The sequence below is a fragment of the Colossoma macropomum genome, unplaced genomic scaffold (assembly GCF_904425465.1).
Source record: "Colossoma macropomum unplaced genomic scaffold, Colossoma_macropomum, whole genome shotgun sequence".
Classification (NCBI taxonomy): Eukaryota; Metazoa; Chordata; class Actinopteri; order Characiformes; family Serrasalmidae; genus Colossoma; species Colossoma macropomum.
Genome location: NW_023494785.1, coordinates 34,594,738 through 34,619,871, shown reverse-complemented (window position 1 = coordinate 34,619,871; position 25,134 = coordinate 34,594,738). Strand labels below are relative to the sequence as shown.

Here is a 25,134-nt window from a genome sequence, read left to right as displayed (position 1 = left end):
ATTTTGATTCCGTGGAAAAGTTCCACTCTACCTTCATTCGAACACTGGCTTAAAGATTTTACCTCGTTTCTCTACTTGGAAAAAACACACACTTAAAGGTGACACACATCACTTTGTGTATGGGGCCCCTTTTTCTCCTTCTTCTCTGAGATCAAGCAGTTTGACGTTCCCAGTATATGACAGTAATTAATTAAATTATTTTTCTTTTTTTTTGGTAAATATATAGTTGTGCATATGTTTGTGTATACAGTTGTGAAAAAATTAGGACACCCCATTACATATTCAGTTCTTTATTAAGAAATGTTCACATATCGATGTCTAATCTTGTTTTTATTTATGTCTGGAAAAGAAAGTGATTTAATTGCAGGTAAACAACAAAAATGAACCTTGTTTTACTCATTAAACAAAAAATATTAACAAAAAGGCATATTCTAACCAAGGAAAAAGTTAGGACACCCTACCCCCTAATAGCTAGTGTTTCCCCCCACTTCTTGTAGCCATCTACCAGTTTCTGACCTCGGTCTGAGGAAAGTTTGCCCCACTCCTCAACGCAGAATTCTTCAGCTGTGAGATGTTTGAGGGGTTTTTTGCATGTACAGCCCATTTCAAGTCACCCCACAGCATCTCAATAGGATTAAGATCTGGGCTTTGACTCGGCCGTTCCAGAACTCTCCATTTCTTAGTTTTCAGCCAGTCCTTGGTGGATTTACTGGTATATTTTGGGTCATTGTCATGTTGCAAAGCATCCCCAAACCATGACACTTCCACCTCCATGTTTCACAGTTGGTATGAGGTTCTTTTCCTGGAATGCTGTATTTTGTTTACGCCAAACATGCCTTCTGTTATGGTGTCCAAATAACTCAATTTTAGACTTATATGTCCAAAGAACATTATTCCAGAAGTCCTGGTCTTGGTCTACGTTTCTCTTAGAGAGCAAAGGTTTCCTCCTTGCACACCTCCCATGAAAGTTAAACTTGTGCAGTCTCTTTCTGATTGTAGAGGCACGCACTTTCACATCAACAGTAGCAAGTGCCTGCTGTAGGTCCCGTGATGACATTTTAGGGTTTTTTAGACTTCTTTTAGCATCTTGTGGTCTGCTCTCGGGGTGAACTTGCTTGTACGGCCAGACCTGGGAATGTCAGCAGTTGTTTTAAATGTCCTCCACTTGTAGACTATTTTACAGACAGTGGAATGGCTGATTTCAAATCCCTTGCTAGACTCATAAGCTAGTCTACTTTCTGTTTTTACAGTCTTCTTTCTGATGGTCTCAGACAGCTCTTTCGATCTCACCATGGTATTCACTCTCACTTCAACAGTCAGGAGCCCACCAAACTAAATGTCTGAGGTTTAAATAAGGCAAGCCTCCTTCAAAATGCTGAGTAACGATGTTCTAATCATGTGCACCTGATGTGATACAACTGTGTGTGATTTTAACCATTTTAAGTGGGAATAAACGTGAGGGTGTCCTAATTTATTCCTCGATTTATTCCAGAAATTGCATTTTTTTTTTTTAACTTACACTTTATAGAAAGTTATAAAAGTCTTTTCTTTAGTTTTATTTGTTTAGTCATATTACTTAAATCTTTCAGTATTGTTAAAATTGATATTTTATTTTCACATGTCCAAATATGTAAAAAAACACACAGGCTTTCATAGGGTGTCCTAATTTATTCACGACTGTATATATGTATGTAGGTATACATGTGGGTATGTGTACGTGTATGTGTATTTTTCCATTTATTTATTTATTTGGTACTCAATCAGTCTGGTGTGGCGACACAGATGGCGGGGTGGAAGTGGGTGGGTGGGTTGTATGGGTTTAGTTGGATTGGGAGATTTGGGATGGCTTATTTGGTTAATTGTCGGGAATAACCGAACAAAATCTACGCATGTATCTTGTTTCAGCTTTGTAAACCTTTTCCTTCCTCCTTTCCCGATAAACAGAATGGTCCAAAAAAAAAAAATAATAATAAAGTGTGGTCTGTTTACCTTTGTCCTATTTATTCTGCATTGTACCATTAACTCTGCATCATTATCTGAAGGCTACCTGCCTATGAAGGCAGGTCTTCAAAAATTCAGTTCGATAAGAAGCATTGGTGTTTCAAATCAATACAATTTTTGATACAGCAAAAAATGAAAAAAAAGATGTGCCTGAGAATATGCTAATATTTCCATTTTTTTCTTAATTATAGCATTCAACATAACAAAAGTACAATATTTTTGAATAAAGCCAAGTTAGGACGCTGTGCAAATGTAAACAAAAACAAAATGCAATGCAAATCACTTAAACCCTGTACTTCATTGAAAATAGTACAAAGACAACATATCAAATGTTGAAACTGAGAAATTGTATTGTTTTTTGAAAAAAATATGCCCATTTTGAATTTGATGCCAACAACACATTCCAAAAAAGTTGCTAATGGTAAAGTTGCTAAAAAAAACACCTGGTGGTTAACTGGCAACAGGTCAGTAACATGATTGGGTGTAAAAGAGCATCCCAAAGAGTCTTTCAGAAGTAAAGACAGAGAGGGGTTCACAACTCTGAAAGACTGCGCCAGCAAATAGTGCAACAATTCAAAAATAACATTTCTCAACATAAAGTAGCAAAGAATTTTTGCTTTTCATCATCTACGGTACATATTAACATTAAAAGATTCAGAGAATCTGGAGAAATCTCTGTATGCAAGGGACAAGGCCAAAAATCTGCATTTACTGGCCATGATCTTTGGGCCCTCAGACAGCACTGCATTAAAAACAGACATAATACTGTAGTGTACATCACTGCATGGGCTCAGAAACACTTCTGACAAACAGTGTCTGTGAAAACAGTTCGTCACTGCATCCACAAATGCAAGTTAAAACACTAGAACACTAGAACACAATGACGAAACTGGATCCAGATATAAACAGGATCCAGAAAAGCTGCCACCTTCTCTGGGCCTGAGCTCATTTAAAATGGACTGAGGGGAAATGGAAAAGTGTCCTGTGGTCCAATGAATCAACATTTGAAATTCTTTTTGGAAATCATGGGCGCTGTGTCCTCCAAGCTAAAGACCACTCAGCTTGTTATCAGTGCACAGTTCAAAAGTCAGTATTCATGATGGTATAGGGGTGCTTTAGTGCACATTGCATGGGTGACATGCACATCTGTGAAGGCACCATTAATGCTGAACAGTATATACATGTTTTGGCAACATATGCTGTCATCCAGACAACATCTTTCAGGGAAGGCCATGCTTATTTCGGCAAGACAATGTCACATTCTGCACATATTACAACAGCATGGCTCCATATTAAAAGAGTCTTAGCGCTAAACTGGCCTGCCTGCAGTCCAGACCTGTCACCCTCTGAAAACATTTGGCACATTATAAAATAAAAATTATGACAAAGGAGACCCCAAACTGTTGAGCAGCTGAAATCCTATATCAAACAAGAATGGGAAAACATTTCACTTTCAAAACTACAGCAGTTGGTCTCTTGAGTTCCCAAATGTTTACAGAGTTTATTAAAAGATGAGGTGATGGGCATATATTTTTCAAAAAACAATAAAATTTCTCAGTTCCAACATTTGATATGTTGTCTTTGTAGTATTTCCTTTACAATATGATTTACATGATTTGCATATCATTGCATTTTATTTTTATTTACATTCTGCACAGTGTCCCAACTTTTTTGGAAATGGGGTTGTAAAAACAATATTTATAGAGCAATTCCATCAATAAAAAATAGGTTTTAAACATCTTCTAACGCATTCTGCGACCGGACAAAGTATTTCAAAGTACATGCTTATTGTTCTAGTGTCAGCTTTTGCTTTATTTTGCTGCTATAACTTTACTATTTTTTCTGGCCTAGTAAAAACAACAACCACCATTTTTTGAGCATTTTTATATAGGGGCTTGGAAGGGGCTTTGGCTGAAAATAGCAACAACAAGCTGGGATTATTCTGAATTTATCCACCGCTGCTGTATAATTCCTCATAGCAGAGAGGCATTTGGTGGAAATCTCTGATAACACCCAGGAACTCAACACCACACCATAGTGGGAAGGTAAAGTTTGGCATCAAAATTGAAAACTGGAAATAAGAATGTATGAACCTACAGGCAAAGCTAGTTTTTTTCTTTACCACATCATAAGACTGAATGAGGCTGAAAATTAATTGGTAATTACTTATATATATCTTCTTGAATATCTTCTTATATATATCTATCTTGAATATCTTCAACCCAGACTCTGACAAAAGCACACTGAGAAACAAGTGTGTTCAAAACACTTTACAATTTCCATAATGATAAAATTTGGACCTTTTGAACATCCTGATTAGAAATCTTTTGTTCTAAGGACACTACTGACGTAGCTAAAAAAAAATCATGTCTGCAAGTGACTGCTTTATGCATAATATTTCCTTAGTATCATATGCTTGTCAAATTAGCAAACTGTTGCTCTCTTCTGTTATTAGCTTTACATCTTACATGTCGTCTTCATTGTTTATTATTTAATAAATCCACTTTAGTGATCTGACCACTTTACAGAATAAAATTAGTAACCTTACCACTTCACAAAAATATGTCCCTATTATTGACAAACTGAGAAACTGAGTGTCATTCTATTTAAGACACCATTAGACTACATATGTACTACCCCTACACCTAACTTACCATTCATTGAACAACACCTTATAACAAACATTGTCGTTCAGACTTTTGTGTCTATTACTTATATTTCGTTGTTATCACAATATAAATATATATGGACAGCTTGTTTGTCATATGTAGAAGTGTCCAGCAACAGTATATTGGCTACTATTTCTTCTAAACTGTGACGTCTACTTGAATGTCTTGAAGTTGAAGAAACACAATAATACTGCATATGGAATGTTTAACAGCCCCACAGCAAAATGCCTGAGTAAATGAACTCACTGTCTTCTGCACACCAGGATGGAGCAGCGTACATAGGGGGAAACGCCACCAAAAAAATAATTTTAAACCAAAAGACAGCTGAGTAGCTGGTTTGCTAGCAGAATAACTAATGAGCATGCTGACTCTCACTAATGTTTCACTATTTTTAAGCTTTTTTTTAAATATATATTTAATTTGCATTACATAATAGACCACAGCTAAAACAGTACTGTCCATAGAGAGACAGTGGGCATATGTTTTTTTGAAAATGTAAACTAGCACTTTTTCTAGGAACAGATGGATTATTTCTTTAAACGGCCACTGCGGTCAGGAATCAAGTGTTGCTGACACAAAGTAAGATCTTTATTAACAGAACTCTTTCGATAAAATAACTTAATAAGAGATATTTTGCTAGCAGGCTGTATGTGGTATTGATGAGAACTCTAGAACGAATAGTTTTGAATCGGTTCTTTTCATAAATCGGTCAAACGGATTCAGACGCACAACTGAATCAGACTATTTTGTAGCTTATACACTTTTATTTCCGTTATAAACATAACGGAAGACTACTACTACTACTAAAATTCGAATTCTTTTTGCACAACCTAATTTCATAAAATAATATCATAAAATGCCACCTTGTAACATTAAGAGTAACTTTGAATTCGCTTACAGGTTCTCTCTGTAATGATTCATTGAATCAGACGTTCGATCCATTAACACGGACATTTGGAAAGAATCGGTTTCGTGAACTGCTTAGTGGATAAATAATTTTGCTTGGCGTTTAAAACCAATTAGCTAACCATATTTTTCGTGGTACTATGCTGTTGAAAACTACACTAGTTAAGCTGAAAAAGAAAAGAGAGTAAATAAACTGAACGTTTGAGCTTGTGCTTCTTTTTGCAACTTAAAAACAACTTAAGGAATTTTTCACACATTTTCCTTGTTGTCAGAGGTTTTATTAAATTAGTAAGAGCGGGATTCAAGTTAGTCATAGCGAGCTAGCTAGAGACCTCACCTGTATGTGTCCAAACCCAGAGCGCCGGATGGCCAACCTTTTCTGTAACATTTACAGAATTTTCATTCTAGTGTCTCTTCTTTGTGATAGACGGCTATCTCACTTACTCTGAAGAGCGAGGTTAGTCTTAGCTAACGTTAACAATAAATATCCAACCATATCTAGGTGATGTAAGTTATATCTTCCATTTCTGTCTGACTAAGTTTGCTAGCGTTAGTTGTGGAACGGTTCCTAAGCAACAAGCAAACAAACCCAGTAAAGCGTTGTGTACAGATAACATTACATGCTGTGGGATGCGAGGACGTAAGTGAAAAGTGAAACACAAGTAAACAACTCCCTCTCAAAACTTTTGCAAATGTGCTTTAAATCAAAGCCAAATTTGACAAAGTAGTCTGCGCCGCACTGCGCAAAACGTTTGCTGTTCATTTTCTTTGAAGGTAGCACAAAACTGCGCAGAACTGTTTTAATTACTCACAAGCGCACTTTGATAGACATATCTTAGCTCAGGTAGGAGTAGGAATAATTTCAGAAACGTGTCTGACAATGAATAAATCGTGTCTATCAAACGTTATATTAGATATAAATATCTTTTTAATCGCACTAAATGAGCCTTTTTGTATAAACAAAGCTTGTGCGCAGCCCCGTGGAAAGATTCCGCATTACGTCATTGAAACAGACCTTGCTGTAGCAGGCAAGACGAGAGCCGAACTGAATTCGGTTGTAGTTCGTACTTACAGCTGCTATATGGTCAAAACCAGCGACACTGTAGTTTGATATCAATAACATGTATTGTTATTGTGCAGGCAGACAAGGGGGACACCACAGTTTCAGCTGCAAACAATTTTCGCGATGATGCCGTGGAAGCCTGGTGAGTAGCAAGTGCACTGCAAGCTGGATCCTAGCTATGCTATCACTGTGCTAGCAAAGCCCGACAATGAAACATCTGACAATGAAACTGGAACATACTTTCACTGTCTGAATTGTTTTAGCTTTTGTACATAAACTGACGGAGCTAGCAATGTAAAAACAAAACATTTTCTGCAGTTTTTTCATGTGGCAAAAGAAGAAAAGAGCATCTCCAGGGCCGAATAAAATAGTAAAATACAAAATAGGGCTTTAGAAACGTAGTCAGCGTGACAGTTTTACGTCACATGCTGTTTTTTTTTATGTGCTGTATTATCGTTGTTACATTGTTTGCAGTGGACTTCAGATCTGTCTGATGCTTTAAATTGCTTGGTTAATGTTACTGTGGAGTTCTGTTGCACAATTTTGCCAAAATGATAACTGATCATGAACGCCTACTGCTCACGTAACCTAACCAACAGAATTTATGGATCACAAATATATTCTATACCAGTATAAAGCATGAGTAAATCAAGACATGAGTGAAAACAAACCAGTTTGAGACAAGCCAACTTCAGGTTTTACAGTATTGCCTTTCCTTTGTTACAGTCACAGCACACCCCACAGAAACATCTACTGTCAGATTGCATGAACCCTGATTTGTCAGATTTGTCAGGCCAGCCATCAGCAGCTCACAACATCTAAGTTTGGTCAGTGTGCTGACAGCCCACACAAAGCGAATACCTGTTATTCATTTGAGTGCTCATTTGATGAGTAATGGTCTTTGTAACAAGAAACATTTGAATTAGTTGCAGGGGGTGTGGTGATAGATACATCTGTGGAATTGCTGGATTTCATAATTCACTGACAATATAAACACAAACCTAGCACTTTATTAAAACACCTGAACATGTTGGTTGCAGTAACACACTATCACAAAACAAAATGGATGATTTATTATGGTATATGCTTGCATATTAATACTGATTTGGATATTCTTTACAGTAGCACTGCTTGGAATTAGTGGCTGTGATGTCTACAAATCAAATCTAGGTCAAGTTAGTGTTATTTACCATGCAAAATGACCAGTGTTCCTACATGTGTCTTTTTATATATACACTCACTAAGCACTTTGTTAGGAACACCTGTACACCTACTCATTCATGCAGTTATCTAATCAGCCAATTGTATGACAACAGTGTAGTGCATAAAATCATGCAGATGTGGGCCAGTGACTTCAGGTAATGTTTACATCAGTGATCTCACTGATTTTGACTGTGGCATGATGGTTGGTGCCAGACGGGTTGGTTTCTGGATATAACTGCTGAGCTGGGATTTTCCTGCACAGTAATCTCTAAAATTTTCTCAGAATTGTGCAATAACGTAGAAAACATCTTGTGAATGCCAGTTCTGCGGACAGAAATGCCTTGTCGATGAGAAAGGTAAACCGAGAAAAGCCACTTTTTGTAATTGTGGTGAGCAGAAAAGCATCTCAGAATGCACATGTTGAGGCAGATAGGCTACAACAGCAGAAGGCCACGTCAGGTTCCAATTCTGTCAACCAAGAACAGAAAGCTGGGGGGACAGTAGGCTCAGTCTCACCAAAACTGGACAGTTGAAGACTGGAAAATCATAGCCTGGTCTGATGAATTTCGCTGTATTCCTCAGCAGAAAGATGTTAGGGTCAGATTTGGTGTTAACAGCATGAATTCTTGGGCCCGACCTGCTTTGTGTCAACAGTCCAGGTTGGTAGAGGTGGTGTAATGGTGTGAGGAATGTTTTCGTGGCACACTTTGGCGCCATGAATTCCAATCATCGCTTAAATGCCACAGCCTGTTTGTGTATTGTTGTATTGTTGCTGACTTTCATGACCACAATTTACCACAGTTTACCCATCTTCTAATTCCAGCATGATAACGCACCATGTCACAAAGCAAAAGTAGTCTCATTGTTTTGCAGAACATGACAGTGAGTTCAGTGTTCTTCAGTGACCTTCCCAGTCACTGGTTCTGAATCCAATAGAACACTTTTGAGATTTGGTAGAACAGGAGATTCGCACCATGAAAGTGCACCTAAAAAACCTGCAGGGATTACAGTCCTTTTAACGTGGACCAGAATCTCAAAGAAATGTTTACAACATCTTGTATAATCCATGCCATGAAGAATTGAGGCTGTTTTGAGAACTAAGAGAGGCCCTACCCAATACTAGTGTAATGTTTCTAATAAAGTGCTTGGTGAGTGTATATTAAGATGTCTGTCAGATTGGTTTGATATGAAATGCAGAACTCTAGAGAAACTTAGAATCAGAATTGTTCTCAATGGTGGATGATGGTGACAGGAACCAGATGTCTGAAGCCTCCAAAAGCTACCTCACAAAGTTATTTTAATGAAATAGTTGCAAATACACAGCCTGATGCCTGAGACATTATTTTGCAGTAGTTTCGGTGTAGGATTTGGCCCACAACATACAATTGTGAACATTTTCATGGCATTGAGGTACATGAAGGGGGTTGTATCGCAAAATAGTACCCAAAGCAAGCTTGTGTTTTTCCAGATTTACATTATTTTACCAGTATCAAGTTTAAATATAAAAATCCACTTGACACTGGTTGTTTTGGATATTCACAATACTGGCTATATTTGTATTGTGGACTTTGCGACCACTGCTTTTTCCACAATGCACCATTTCACATCAAAACACTGTGAATGACTGTTTAAAAAAAAATCCCCTTCCAGGAATTCCCACCTTATCTGTGACAAAATAAGAAATGCATTTGTTCAAGTTTAGTATAAAGGCTTGAAAGTACAAACATGGCCAAGATACACTTTTCAACACAGAAGTGTGGGGTTACAATGTGGGAAAGCTGTGGTGGGTGGAATAACAAAAATTTATTATATCTGAATCTCAGTGTTTTAAATCTATAAACATTAGCCTAGCTCTTGAAAGGAAAACGATATACATAAGTCAACTTTGTAAACAACTTTTGTCTAAATAATTCACAGAACATCTCATCCACTAGAAGATAAACAAAAGGAAAATTTGTGACATCAGCGTGTAAACAGTAATTTCTTGGATATTTCTTGAGCTAATTTTCAAAAAAACTTTCCTGGAAAACAGTTGTATAAATGCGTCATAAACTAACTGGGCTTTCCAGATTACTTGCAGTTTGTGATGACCGATTGAAGTTCCATCGCAACCTGAATTTTACTAGCAGCTGCTGCCCTGAGTACATGTGAATTGTGATGCTTTTATTTAGGGCAATTCCCTAAGATTCTGCAGGCCTTTAAAAAGGGAACATGGCAGTACATTTCCCCATTAGCTATGGTAAGTGAATACAGGTGCCCTGTAGACAGATAGATGTGTATGTAAAACTGAGAGTATCTAAAACATTTGCGTTCTTGGTTTTAAGGTAAACTTTATGATTTGCTAAAAAGCAGAAGAACATGAGTGGAGGTATGTTGCCCCCAGCAAATACAGATGGAATTCTAAATGCCAAAAGTCAGAAACTTGAAGAAATGGGACATTTGGAAGCACTGCTACATTTGACTGGCACTGTAAACAGTGGAAGCAGAGGCCTTTATACATTGGCTAGCAATAGACCTCTCAGTGCCCTGTTGTAAACAAAAAGGTTCCAAAGCCAACACGTTTTGTCCTCTGTACAGTTTTCTTCTGAATGTCACTGAATCCTCTGAAATACTAGGTCATTAGGGAGTTGATCAAATGCTGGCAAAATACAATATGATAAAATAGACAAATATTCAGTAAATTATTTACTAATAATAATCACAGTAAGTACTCCTAAATGATATTGCATGCGTAAATACACATTAGCTGTGTCATTCACATTTGCATTTGAGTTATTTTTATTTATTATAACTAAAATGATTCAGTAAATGGTGTGACTGGGTAAAATTGTCTCTTTATATGAAATGGGTGATATAAATAGGGTACAGCCACAAAACTGCATTTAAAAAAAAAGGCTTAGACATTTGCACCAAAATACCATTTTACATTTGAATTTGTGCTAAAAGGACCAAAAGTGAATTCGAAAATAGCATTGCACTGGCAGATTTTGAATGTCATGGTTGATGTTGCAATGCGTCAATGTAGGTGCTATTATTTCTGACCACCAGAATAGCAACTGGAGAAAAATGTGCTTGTGCCCAACCAATTACATCAGCATGAAAACAGAAACCTTTGTGCAAAACTCTAATATTTACATTTTTTTCTGTCAAATGCTTTTTTAGGAGGAGTCCCACTATTCATCATGTTTTTCATCAAGTAGGTCTTGGTAATAATGTTTAATTTATATTGAGGATGTCAGTGAGTATGAAACACTTTATGCACACCAGTAATTTTTTAAACTTTGAGCTCCATTAATTGAGGACTTTCCCACTTGCACCCTTTAGAGTAGTGGTCACCACCCCTGTAACCTTATAGGCCATAAATTACAGCGATCCTTAGCAAGCTTTTAGATTGTAACGTCTTTATTTCGTTATGTCCATACGTTATGATGGTGTAAAGAGAGAGGCGCCAGTGGAGCTCCGAGAGACATAGCAACTGAGGCTGGAGCTAAGGGAGCTGGCTGAGTTGGGCAAGAATGTGAGCTTCGCTCATTTGAAGTTAAAGATAGACAGCGCAAGCTGGAGCCTGACAGTTTCTAATTTCAACAAGCCACTCTCGCCTCACTGCACTGCTTTTGTTGTGGTGGTAGGCCTGTTGAGAAGCAAGGGGGACATCTAAAGCAGGAGCAACATTACAGGCAACAGAACTTTAGTGTACATACACGAGAGAAGTGGACCATGGTGCTCTCTGAAGGGTACGTCTTCATGCATGCATACTGTGTTGCCTTAAAAAAAAAACCTTGCTATGTTTTCATGTTGTGTCAATTTGTTTGACTTGACTGCAAAGTCAAGTGTCTGCTCACTGTTGAATTTAGGGCTATAACAATTAGTTTAAGTTTGAATACTCAACCCATTTAAAATGTACCTCCTTGATTATTGAGCTTTTTAAAAACTTGGTAACTCAAGTAATTGTCAGAATAATTGCCAGGCTACTCAGTTAGTAAAACAAGCAGTAGCAGCAGCCTTAGTTGAATTTATGGTATGTTAGGATATTTTGCTTTAACTTGTAAGATATTTGTGTGGATTCTTTTTTTTCTTGGTGAACATGCTGTTCATGAGTATATCAGTCATTGGCTTGCGTTCCTGTATTCATGGTTTGGGGGCAGCACATTCTCTGAACTTAATCATGCATTTCAGGCTGAGTGCTGATGAGAAGAATGGGCTTGGAAGAGTTCAATTTGTGAGATTGCCAGATCATATCCCTGTTTCTCTCTGATAGTTTAATCCATGTGTTGGCAAGTGAGGCTGGAATAAACAATCATTTGGACTGGGTTCGGCCAGAGTTGAGTCGAGGAGTGAGGTGTTGGTTGTTGTTTTGCCATAATACTGCATGTAATGTTTTGAAATTCGTACTGGAGTTTGCTTATTGGTGTTTGCAACTGTAGGTTTTACATCCTTTATAAATTATTACCGACATCTTCCATTAAATTATCAACAATCTTTTATTCAGTATAATATTGTATGACAGTAAGTCTGACATATGGCCGCAGGCTAGAGGGAAGCTTAGGCAATAAGATACTTTCTTAAAAAGTTAGAGCAGCATCTCAATTAAACTCATAAAAAAAAGACAGAAAAATAAAAGTGGTAGGAGAACAGCAACTGGCACAGGGTATACGCTGTAGTCAATCTAGTAAAATACACAAGAGAAAGACACAGGGCATTTTTAACATTCATCCCTCATAAGGCACAAACAGATAAACAAATTAGTGTACTTTTCCAAGTTCAAGAATAACTTGATAGCCTGGCTCAGGAACATGGACTGAAGTCTAACATAGATGATTGCACTGTAAAACACATCTCTTAGCAGCAGTAATACGAAGCAGCAATAATACTAGCCGCCACAGCTAGAAGCTACACTCAGCAACAGGCACTTGATTATACCCACTGGCCAATAGTTGACTCGATAGTCAACGCAAAGCCGCAGGCTTCCATCTTTCTTTGTCACCAAGACGATGGGAGAAGAGTAAGGACTACAGCTTTCTCTGATAACCTGATTGTCCAACAGCTTTGTTTAATGTGAGCAGTGTCATACTGAGAAGGAGGAATCCGTCGATAAGGCTGGCGCACTGGGACATCATCCAGCATTTGGATCTCGTGAGTAATCAGAGTAGTACACCCCAAGTCTTCTTCTCCTTTGGAAAATATACTACCTATACTTAACCTGTGTAACCTGCTGCTCCGTCAAATCCTCAAGATCCGGAACAGAGAGATCATCACAAGGGCTAGTGCACACAACCACCTCTTGTACAGAGACAACCGCCAGACAGTCTTCCCAAGAAGGATCAACAGTGATGAATGTTGGTGCTGCCACTGATGTTGCTACCACACACTGTACAGTGCCGATTACATGGCAAGGGGGAAGCCACACGTCAGTATTACCGACATTAACCATCGGGGCATACAAAAGACCTTTCTTAGCAGAGACAAGAATAGGGGACACAACCAGGCCTTCGGGCAGATGACCATCTTGAAAGTCCAAAGGTTCCAACAAGAACTCTCTTGACTCTAGCTGGGGACATGTGACAGGAACCATCGACAGAGTGCCGGCCCCAATGCGAACTGCGGACCTTCCATGCACTTTAACCTTGAAGGGCTTAGAGGCATTCAGAATGGCTTCAACCTCTGGCAGTGTCGCAAAGCATGCCGAACCGCCGGGACTGCCGACTGCACTGGGGGGGAATGAAAAAGCTGGGAGCCATGCTGTTCAAAAAGATTCCGATAACAGTCCCCAAGTACGTTCATCCCCAATATGCCTGGCGTAATCGCCTTACGGCCTCTAAGGGTAACATTCTCAGGATCTTTGACAATTAGGATTCCCCTTCGGAGAATGCACTGCCGAAGAACCACCACATCCAACTCAATATAGCCTATGTAGGGTATATCTAGCCCATTAGCAGCCTTAAGGCCTAGTCACTTACAGTCTTTTGTTTGCAAGTGAGGAAGATGCTTAGAAAAGAAACTCTCTGTTATAGTTGTAACCATTGACCCGGTGTCAATTAAGCAATGAACTGGTACATCTCCCATGGACACACATAACACAGGACAATTCCCCACTAAATGGCCATAAGAAGGAGGGCAATGAGAAGCTGAGCCAGAGCCTTCTTCTCCCAGTGTGTAGCTCTGCACACTGGGTGCTTCTAGTTTTTTGGCTGACTAGTGGAACTGCTATGCGGGACAGGGGGAGTCAGTCTGCTGCTACTTGGAGGGGGGGCAGTCGGGCAGTAACGGGCTATATACCGTGGTCTATCACATCTAAGGCGAGCATGTTGGCCATCAGGAGTACATTTAAAACGACTACCTCTAGGTACAGAGAAAGCCCAAGTAGTACTGTTAGGGGACCCAAATGTCTAACCAAAGGATCCAGCTGAGCTTGTTGTTTTAAAACTATCTCTTTTAGCTCAGCTAACTCAGATGATGGTGTAACTACAGCTTCACATTGGTACATTAACTGAATTTCATTGCTACGCCCAAGAGCACGATGACCCCTGTCACGACCTGGCTGGCCCTCCTCCATCCACCTGATGGCTCCACGTCGAACATCTAAAAGAGACATATCCCCATCAGCTCGCACAAGTCTCTTAAGCTCCCGACGTGAAGTGTGGTCCCTAACATTCTCGCAGAACTGGTCCCTTAAAACCATATTAAAGTTAGCAATGGAATCACTCTTACATTGTTTTTCCCTGTCCATGAGTTCCATCAGTGCGTGTGAAAACTCAAATAAAGACTCACCCTCCCGTTGCTTCCTATCAAAAAACGTTGCTGCCAGTATGCGTAAGACTTGGTACACCCATACACCTCTTTTAAAACGGTGATAATTTCATCAGGAATCTCTCTGATTGCTGAGGGTCTATATTTGGTTTCGTTGCGAGCCTCGCCCTCTAAATGGTCATATAAAAACAAAGCTTTATCTAAATCTGACATATATCGAGATCTAATACAGCTTTGAACTTCTTCAACCCACTCCTCCACGGAAAGGGCCCCTGCTGCTGCTAAACCGGAAAACTTAGGGCACTTTCTTTTTCTTGGCAAGTAAAGTGCCTGTTCCCGCCGTACAGGTTGGGTTCCATTTTCTCTTACACTGTCCCCAGTACCTCCATTTGCTGCCAAGGAAAGTCTCTCATTTTTTGCGTGGAGCTGCTCCACTTGCTCCCGCAACCTCTGCAGCTCGCCCTCCATGTGCGAACTTTTCACCAGTGGGGTCCTTTTCCGTTGATGTCCAGCTGCTGTTCTCCACCACCAAACACACAAACTGATGCTGCTCTAATACCCACAGCTTAATTATTCACCAAACTGACAGGGAGACAACCTCAGCAAGTATCCTGCCGACTGCGCCAAAATGTGGCGGCCCCGTTATTGTATACCAGACTACACCACCCCTTGGTTTATACCTAGAGTAAAGGGGAGCTCTGACCGCAGTAAATTCACAAATCCAGGTTCAGGAAAATACAAAAATAAAATCTTTATTAAAGAAAGCTGAGGTCATACACTGACTGTCAGAACGGTTTATAAAACAAACCATAAAAATAAATAAAAAACCTGTACTAAAAATATTCACAGTACTACTGGCGCTACTGAAGCAGCCCCAGTAGAACTGACAGTCAGTGTATGACCTCAGCTTTCTTTAATCAAGATTGTATTTTTGTATTTTCTTGAACCTGCATTTGTGAATTTACTGGGGTCAGAGCTCCCCTTTGCTCTAGGTATAAACCAAGGGGTGGCGTAGTCTGGTATAAAATAACGGGGCCGCCACATTTTGGCGCAGTCGGCAGGATACAGGAAATAATTTCTGTGTAAATCAGTAAATTGTTTTGGTCAAAATAATGCAGACAAATCTTTATCCATGTCTGATTATTAATTCTGCAGTTAATTTTTACTACATGGCAAAGCATGTCAGCATTTATAGTCAGTGTTAGTATTGTGTCTCCAAATCATGCAGCAGTAGGTTACATCTTGTATAGTTTTTCATATAGCAAGGATCTTGGTCAGTATCAGCTGAATATGCTGTTAAAGGTGTTGCTGTTTTTATGTTTCCATTCATCAATGTTTTCTCACAAGAATACTCAGCATGCATTGTGGAAATTCACAATGGTTGTTTCCCTTTGGGTTCAACCAATTTTTACTGCTAGCCAGTACACAGGCATTGGTGTAACGCCTACCTTAGTTGTGTAGAAAAAGTAGTTCTGTCTTTATTTAGTACAAATTAATGCTAGTGGCAAGGTTTTTACCCTCTCAGCCAATGAAAAGAAGCCACTCCACTAGTTTTAACTTTTAGCTTGTTGTCCTTCTGATGGGTTATTTCTGACATTTGAGTAACACATTCTCTTCATTGGAATGATGATTTGAATACAGTTACTGCAGTTACCCCATTTAGACACCATGTTAAAGCGTTAGCTACCTGCCTTCCTTCTGTATTCACCCGCATTTAAAACAAATAGCATTTTAAAAAACCCGCCATCACAAATCCACCCCTTAGCAGTTTTTTAAAAGTTCCTCCCACCTTCATCACAATGCAGTTTTCTTTCACTCTAGAGATTACTGCAGCACTGCTGTAGGATGTGTGAAATCTTTTTTACATCAGATGTAGCGGTTGCTACAGCTTTTTGTTTTGGCTGGAGTCGTTTAAAACATTTTAAACCTTTAGTCTCTAACCACCTCCACTCAGCCTGCAACTGTTTTAATTATCTTTTAATATGATTTTGGTATGTTTTAGTTATTTTGTCACTTTTATTATTGTTTTTATTCATTTTATAATCAACTTTTGCTTCTTAGCTAGTGCCAAGGTGTTGTTTTACATCTATTCCTTTTTTTTTCATTAACTATTTTTGTATTTATTTTATCCCTATTAGATCTGTTATTTATTAGCATTTGATTTGTTTTTACAGTCCAAATTGTTTAATCCCTGATTTCTTTATTGGCTTGGCTACACTGTAAATGAATGTACTCTGAGTTTAAATAAGGGTTAATTGGTTACTTGATTGAATTCTGTGCAGAACTCTGTAGCAATCACTTTCAAATTCTACAGATATTTTCAAATCAAGGCCACAGTTTGTCCTGACCTTCAAATAGTTCCATCAAGTTTGAATACTAACAAAGAGAAGCATAATGGGAAAACATCATCTTTGAAATAAAAATGGACTGCCCTCTCTTTTCTTACCAAAACAGTCATAATTTGTGACAAGAAGTGGAGCATGTTAGCAATGCTCTCATAGCTGTTTTGTTTGTGATGATGATATATTTTTTTATTCTGATGCTGTCAGTTTATTCTCTTTAATCAAATGTCTGTTCTCCCCTGGAAGAAAGCTGGCGTGTCCCCAGAATGCTGAGTTAATTTCTGCTGCAGTTGTTCCGTGTTTGTGTTATTTTAGGCTGGAAGGACATATATAACATATAATTCATGACTATTTTTAGCCTAGTTCATTGCTATCTGGCTAAAGTCCAGAATGCTGTATAAATATTGTTTGTCTGGGGCTAAAAGTCGGCACTGATACACAAGTAGTGAGGTACCTATGAACACTGACTTGCAAGTTTCTTAAGTCTCGTATATATATATATATATATATATGAGACTAATTGGTTTAGAAAGTGAAACGTTTTCCCATTCTTGCTTAAAACTGAATTTCAGCTGCTTAATAGTTTAAGTCTCCTTTATCATATTTTTTATTTTATAATGCAGCAGATGTTTTCAATGGGTGACAGATCTGGACTGCAGGAAGGCCAGTTTAGCACCCGGACTCTTTTAATACAGAGCAATGCTGTTGTAATACATGTAGTATGTGATTTGGCATTGTTTTGCTGAAATAAGAAAGGCCTTCCCTGAAAAAGATGTTGAATGGCAGCATATGTTGCCAAAACCTGTGTATAGCGTTAATGGTGCCTTCACAGATGTACAAGTCACCCATGCCATATACACTAATGCACCCTCATATCCTCACGGATGCTGGCTTTTGAACTGTGCACTGATAACAAGCTGAGTTGTCATCATTGCAGCATCTGAACTTTTTTACGTGTGTGTGTGTACATTATTTTATATATATATATATATATATATATATATATATATATATACACGCATACACGCATTGGTTTTCATGACATCACAAAACTGAATTCAGTATTAACTATTTTAGCATTATAGTTTATATATATAGACTGTATGGACTGGGGTATGAATTATATGTTAGAAAACTTAAAAATAAATTATTTACGATTTGGCTTTTCGCAATATAAGATTTAAGTTCTCCTACAGGTCTCTCTTATGGTAAGAAACACATTTATTTGTATGTATGGTTAGCCACATTGATTATCTTTCTCCAGTAGAGTATTTTGGAACCTTTGGAAGGCATTGGATGGTTTGTTATTGTTCAGTTCATTTTTATTGTTTGGCCCTCTGATTATTTGGTTAATTTTTTAAAATAATCAGTAGATTACTTGAGTACTAATATAATGAACGGTGACAGCCCCAGACACTCATGGTTTAGTGCTTGAGTTGTATTTGACGGTGTAACGATTATGTTGCGGTTTTTTATTATATTTAAAAAATGTTTGAAAAAGGGAGCAGCATGATTACACATAGAACTACATGATTTTCACCAAAATATGTATAAATGCATATATGTGTTTGCCCATGATTCATGATTAATCAGCCTGCCCGAATCAAGAACAGGAATATTGCTCCTAAAATACCAGTGTTGCAGATCTCAGTGATTTAACAAACTATTTGCTGTAAGATTGCATCAGTGTGAAAAGGACAATTCAGTGGTATTGATTTTGGAATGTTAGAATGTATTATAATTTATTATAACAATATTCATCGAAGCATGCGGTGGGCAGTATGACGATACTTATCATTATTGTGATATTGATGTAATGTGATTAATTCTGTCTAACTGCTATGCTTTAATCCGCAAATATTGTAAATATTCAGACAAACTAAATATTGTGATGCTTGTTGTATTTCATGAAAATATCTTAAAATACCATGATGTTATATTTTGGTCATATTGCCCATCTCTAGCATACCCTCATGTTTTGACCAAAGCAAACAATTAAGACTATGTGTACGAAAATGTATTGTACCGTAATTATTGATTTCTCTACCATGTAAGCAGTTCCTCCAATCACATTTGTGTATTCCATTTACTTCTAAAAGTAATTCTAAATCTGTTTAAATCAATTCATGCTGAAATTTGAGACTTCATGTTTCACTGAATCATTTTCCTAAGAACTGAATTGTTGTGAGGCCAGAGATTTGCACCTAACTGTGAAGACCGACTTGATTGTGAGAAGATACTCCATCACTTACTGTTCTGTATGTCTGTAGTAGAACCTTCTTCTCACAAAGGAATGGAGGAAACATTCCCCCGTCCTTTTGGGATAGGCATGGTTGGGCTTTCTGTTGCTGTAGCAATGTACCACATGATCAGAAGGGCTGTATTAGATTGCATGGGACGCTGTGCAGTCAGCCATGGCTTCAGCATTCTCTCCACCATTGTGATCAGCCTTGTCTGTGTGGCAGTCTCTCTGAGATCTCTTAGTGGAGAACATGACTCTTAAAATCGCATGACTACAGATGTGTCCTCGTTGCACAGCTCTATTCAAAACATTTCTTGCAGAGATTCAGCTGAATTTGATTTTCTTTAGTTGTAAATGTGAGTTTTCTAATTTGCAGTTAGGACTGGGCAATGTATCATTTACAGTACCATGCAAAAGTAAGAGACCACCATTAATATATTTAATTTCCAGTCAAAGTGACTGTTAAGTACAAGTTATTCATTTTTCAGGAGTTGTTTCTGAGGAGATTAGATAAAAGATAATCCCCTTGCATAAGGAAGGGGAAAGTCAAAGGAAACTAGGTGAAAAAACAGAGCATTCTTAAAAGATATAGAGGAAATGCAACTTCTAACAACCGTGCAAGACCTTTTAACAACACTCTGTAAGCGTTTGGGAACTGAGGAGACCAATTGCTGTAGTTTTGAAAGTGAAATGTTTTCCATTCTTGTTTGATATAGGATTTCAGCTGCTTTGTCAGGTTATTTGTTTCATAGTGCGCCAAATGTTTTCTGCATGTGACAGGTCTGGACTGCAGGCAGCCCAGTTTAGCAACTGGACTCATTTACTACGCAGCCATGCTGTTGTAATACATGCAGAATATGGTTTGGCATTGTCTTGATGAAACAAGGAAGGCCTTCCCTGAAAAAGATGTTGTCTAAATGGCAGCATATGTTGCCAAAACCTGTATATATAGTGTTCAGCATTAATGGTGCCTTCACAGATGTACAAGTCACCCATGCCATGTGCACTAATGCACCCCCATACCATCATGAATACTGGCTTTTGAACTGATAACAAGCTGGGTGGTTATTAGCCCGGAGGATGCAGTGTCCGTGATTTACAAAAGGAATTTAAATTTTTTATTTGTCGGACCACAGGGCACTTTTTTCACGTTGCCTCAGTCCATCTTAACAGAGGCCCAGAGAAGACGGCAGCATTTCTGGATCCTGTTTATATGTTTATATTCTTCTTTGCATGCTAGACTTTTAACCTGCATATGTGGATGCAGTGGTGAACTGTGTTCCCAGACAGTGGCTTTCAGAAGTGATTTCCACTACAGAATCGTGTCTGTTTTTAATACAGTGCCCAAAGATCATGGCCAGCTAATATTGGTTTTTGGCCTTGTCCCTTGCATACAGAGATTTCTCTGGGTTATCTGAATCTTTTAATGATATTATGTATCCTAGATGGTCAAATCCCCAAGTTCTTTGCTATTTAACATTAACATTAGGAGAAGCGTTATTCTTGAATTGTTGCACTGTTTGCCTGCACAGTCTTTCGCAGAGTGGTGAACCCATCCCCATCTTTACTTCTAAAAGACACAGCCTCTCTGGGATGCTCTTTTTTTATACCCAGTCTTTTACACTCAGTATACCCTTTACTGACCTGTTGTTAATTTAGCATGCAGTGTTTTTTAGAATTACATAACTTTCCCATTCTTTTGTTGCCCCTATCTTAACTTTTTTGAAACGTGTTGCTTGCATCAAATTCAAGATGGGCATATATTTTTCAAAAAACAATAGAAATTTCTCAAACCTTTGATATGTTGTCTTTGTATTATTTTCAATTAAATATAAGGGTTAATGATTTGCACATTGCTTTCTGTTTTTATTCAGATTATGCACAGTGTCCAATTTTTTTTGGAAAAAGGGTTATGTGACCCATATAACCACATAGGCTCAGGATTGCTTTGGCAAACCTTTGTCAAGCACTACAATACATAGTTACATCAAAAAATGCCAGTTAAAACTTTACTGTGCCAAAAGGAACTGTTATGTTAACCATGTCCAGAAGTGCCATCAACTTCTTTGGCCTTAGAGGCATCTGGGATTGACCATCACACAGTAGAAACATGTATTGTGGTCAGGTGAATTAGTATTTCAGCTCTTTTTTGGAAGAAATGGATGCTGTGGTCTACGGGCCAAAAAACGAAAGAACCATTCAAACTGTTACCAGCATCCAAAAGCCGGTCCAAAAGCCAGGGCCTGTCATGGTATGGGTTTGGTGTCAGTGCCCTTGGCAAAGGTAACACTTCTGTGAGGGCACCATTAATGTCGAAAAGTACATAAAGATTTTGGAGCAACATATGCTGCCTTTGAGACCACATATTTTCCAGGAACGCCAATGCATGTTTCAACAAGACAGAAAAAAACACATCCTGCACACATTATAAAGGCATGGCTGTGGAAGATGAGGATGCAGGTGCAGGACTGGCCTGTCTGCAGTCCTGACCTGTCCAAAATATAGAATGTGTGCACATTTTAAAATGCAAATCAAAAAGCGACAACAAAGACCCGATACTGTTGCACACTTTAAAACTTGTTTGCTAGAAGAATGGGACAAAATTGCATCTGAAACACTTCATCACTTGGTGTCTTAAGTCCTTAAACATATTTTAAAAGTTGTGAAATGGAATGGCAATTTGTTTGTGAAAAAACAATAACATTCATGAGGTAAAACATTAAATAATGTGCTGTTGTATAGTTTTCAGTGTCATACAGATCAAAAAAATATTATTTCTGTCAGTATTGATAGATAATACCTATTTTGCTGGGTGCTTCTATTTTGAAAGAACAAAAATTAAACAAATAGTATTTTTCCTGTTTGGAAATTTGGTTTGTGCCTGCTTAAAGTTTACAATATTGAGACATTCCTTTAGCAAAGAGTAGTGCTACTCAGGAAACATGTGTTCATTAACTTCATTAATGCAAACTATAATATCATACAGTACAGTGATATGGTAATATAGTAAGAAAATATTTTAATATTGATTTCTACAGCCTAGCACTTCTTGCAGTTAAAGCTTATGGAAAGAATTATCAAGTTTTGACTGCTGGATAAACCGTACATTTAACTGTATTTTTAATGTCTCAGAAGTTCTTATTTTCCATTGTGGTCTGTTGCGCAGAATGATTGAGGACCATAGCAGCAGCACTATGGCAGACAGAAGACAAATGTTTGCCGAGATGCGTAAGTGTCACAGTGTATTTTAGTTAATATCTACACATACAGTTGAACACTTGCACTGCTAAAAAAATAAGTCCCATGCTTTACAAATGTGTGAAGTTTTGATAGTTGAATATTAGTATAATACACTAACATTTCTGATTTTATAGGTGCTCTAGAGTTGGATTCCATCAGGTTGTCCACCTACAGAACGGCATGCAAGCTCAGATTTGTTCAGAAGAAGTGTAATTGTGAGTATGAATTGCAGTATCCTAAGTGTCAAATGTTAGCCAGTAAAAACGGATTCTGTTCCTGCTAGAGAACCTTTGATCAAATCAATGTAAAACTGAATTTTAAAAAAAGTGTCACTTTTACTGTAAACATGAACATATACAGGTATGGCCCAGTGCGTTCCCACAGTAAAAAAATACTTAGAAAAAGATATTTACAAGGATTATTTTATGATTTATTTAAGCCTAAGATATTAATACATATAGTAATAAGCTAAACATATACAAGATCATCATTTATAAGTAATTCTATTGGGAGGTGGCTGTCCCAAACCCTATCCCCTACATTTCAACCCTATCCCCTACATTTCAAACTTCTGGTTTAGTTAATTTAGTAAACCTGCTAGCAGAACCTCATGTAATATAATAAGCTAAACATATACAAGATCATCATTTATAAGTAATTCTATTGGGAGGTGGCTGTCCCAAACCCTATCCCCTACATTTCAACTTTTGGCTTTCTTTTAAACATTTTTAATGTTGTTTCTGAAGGTGAGGTTAAAAGACTTCAATGTATTATGGCTTTATTTTTTAAATAGAGAAATCCTTATTCAAGAAATGCTGTTCTACTTTTTTATTAGTTTGTAACAGATATCATGATGTAGCTTATATTACTCTCCAGTGCAAGCAGACATGAATAAATACAGTCAAAATTACAGTCAAAAAAGCACAGGTGTAGTCATTGTCACACCAATTGAGAAAAATAAGTAAAAATAATTAAGGCCATTCAACACATTGAATCCTTAAGGGCTGATGCAATCGCATTCCATACCAATTCTGTGGCTGATTTAGCATTTTTTTGTCATTGCAGTAAGGAAGTCTTCTCAAGGGAATCAATATCATGCTGAAAAAAATTGCCACATATTTGTATATTTGGATTTAAACAATTTTGTATCATAGGCTTTTTTAGCAGTGGTTAGACTAGCAAAGATTAATCATTTTTGAGCTATTGTGAAGGTGAAAGAGCTATCATCATTTAATTAACAGCAAAAAGAATTTTTGTCGGTAGGAATTTCAAACACCTGAAACAATGTACACCCCAGAACTTGATAGTTTCACACTGGATGAGCTGGTGTCTACAAACTTCTGGTTTAGTTAATTTAGTAAACCTTCTAGCAGAACCTCATGTGATAACTACCCATTGTGATGTTTGTAATCTTACATTGTGATTTTATATTCTTCTGTCTTCTTTTGCCCACAGTGCACTTGGTGGATATCTGGAATGTAATTGAAGCATTCCGAGAGAATGGCCTTAACACCATGGACCTCAACACTGAGTTTTCAGTGGCCCGACTTGAAGCAATATTGTCTACCATCTTTTACCAGCTGAACAAGCGCATGCCCACCACACACCAGATCAATGTGGAGCAGTCCATCTTGCTACTGCTCAACTTCTTGTTGGCTGCTTATGACCCGTGAGTTCTCTCTGTTTGTTCAGAAAGTGACCCTCGGTGTTAAGTTTGATTGTTGCCTCATGAACAAGGGGGAGGCTGCTCACGCTGTCCTGACTGTCCACACAGCATTATGAGAAAAGTGTCTTCACCCAAGAAGTTCTAGCCCAGGAATGATGTTGGTAATTGATAATCACCATACAATTGCATCTTAAAAGACATACCCTAGAAAAGTTATATTTTTGCTTGCATTAAGCTTGCATTATCTTATATACACTTTGTGTTTGGTTATTATAATGGGTAAACAGTGGAAGTGGAGTTTCATAAGACACCATTGATGGGTTTATATGATCCCCTTGCTCTTGTGTTACTCCAACCTTACTAATGCATGTTGTGTGGTCGAAATGAATACACGAAAGGAAGTAGAGTGGTGAGGGATTAGGGGGCTAACAGAGCCAGTGTTTTAGTGTTTTGGGTGCACGCCAGTTGTGTTTCAGATTCACAACCTCAAATGCAATCATGGACTAAATGTACATGATGTTTCAAATAGACTATTGAATATGATACTTTTACACTTCTACTTTTTTACACTTTTACTCTTTAAGAAAACTACTTAAAGACTACTCTTTAAAGACTAATCTTTAAGAAAACACTCAATAACTTTCTATTGCAGGGAGGGTCAGGGCAAGATTTCAGCATTTGTGGTGAAGATGGCCCTTGCAACATTATGTGGGGGAAAGATTTCGGACAAATTAAGATGTAAGCGCCACCTTGAATTTTACCTTTAGACTGACTCATTTTCCTTAAAGTAATGTTGATTGATGACAACTTAAACTATGGAGCTAAATTTACCCTTTTTATCATAATTTGATAAGGCCACAGAAACTGTCATTTTCTTGATAGTCATTTTCAGTTATTAAACAGGACCTTGACCTTGTTTAGTATCTCGTCAAAGGTATTGGTTAATGTTTAACTTTTGGGACGTTCTCTAACATTACTTTCACGTTCCTAAAAACTGTGCATATATTAACGGCACACTTCCATAGCCATCAATAATATTTTTTAATATAATCCAA

The 25,134-nt window shown here is 37.8% G+C and overlaps 2 protein-coding genes across 14 annotated transcripts in view; one reads left to right on the top strand and one right to left on the bottom strand.

Annotated features, from left to right (window-relative positions):
* Positions 1 to 6,207, bottom strand: part of LOC118822859 (coiled-coil domain-containing protein 178) — a 57,853-nt gene extending 51,646 nt beyond the window's left edge. Inside the window, exon 1 of the mRNA XM_036592177.1 lies at positions 5,914 to 6,207. The gene's annotated coding sequence lies outside the window, so the exon portion shown is untranslated. The remainder of the gene's footprint in view (positions 1 to 5,913) is intronic.
* A 360-nt stretch (positions 6,208 to 6,567) lies between these two features.
* Positions 6,568 to 25,134, top strand: part of dtna (dystrobrevin, alpha) — a 52,113-nt gene continuing 33,546 nt past the window's right edge. For 9 of the 13 annotated variants that reach the window (XR_005008485.1, XR_005008486.1, XR_005008487.1 and 6 more), the window contains exons 1-5: positions 11,465 to 11,576; positions 22,340 to 22,401; positions 22,548 to 22,628; positions 23,869 to 24,082; positions 24,732 to 24,817. Coding sequence is in view for 10 of the 13 variants with exons in the window: in XM_036592235.1 (XP_036448128.1) it covers positions 11,560 to 11,576; positions 22,340 to 22,401; positions 22,548 to 22,628; positions 23,869 to 24,082; positions 24,732 to 24,817 (460 nt within the window). In the remaining 3 variants the exon portion in view is untranslated. The other 4 variants (XM_036592219.1, XM_036592190.1, XM_036592247.1 and 1 more) reach the window with 4 other exon arrangements.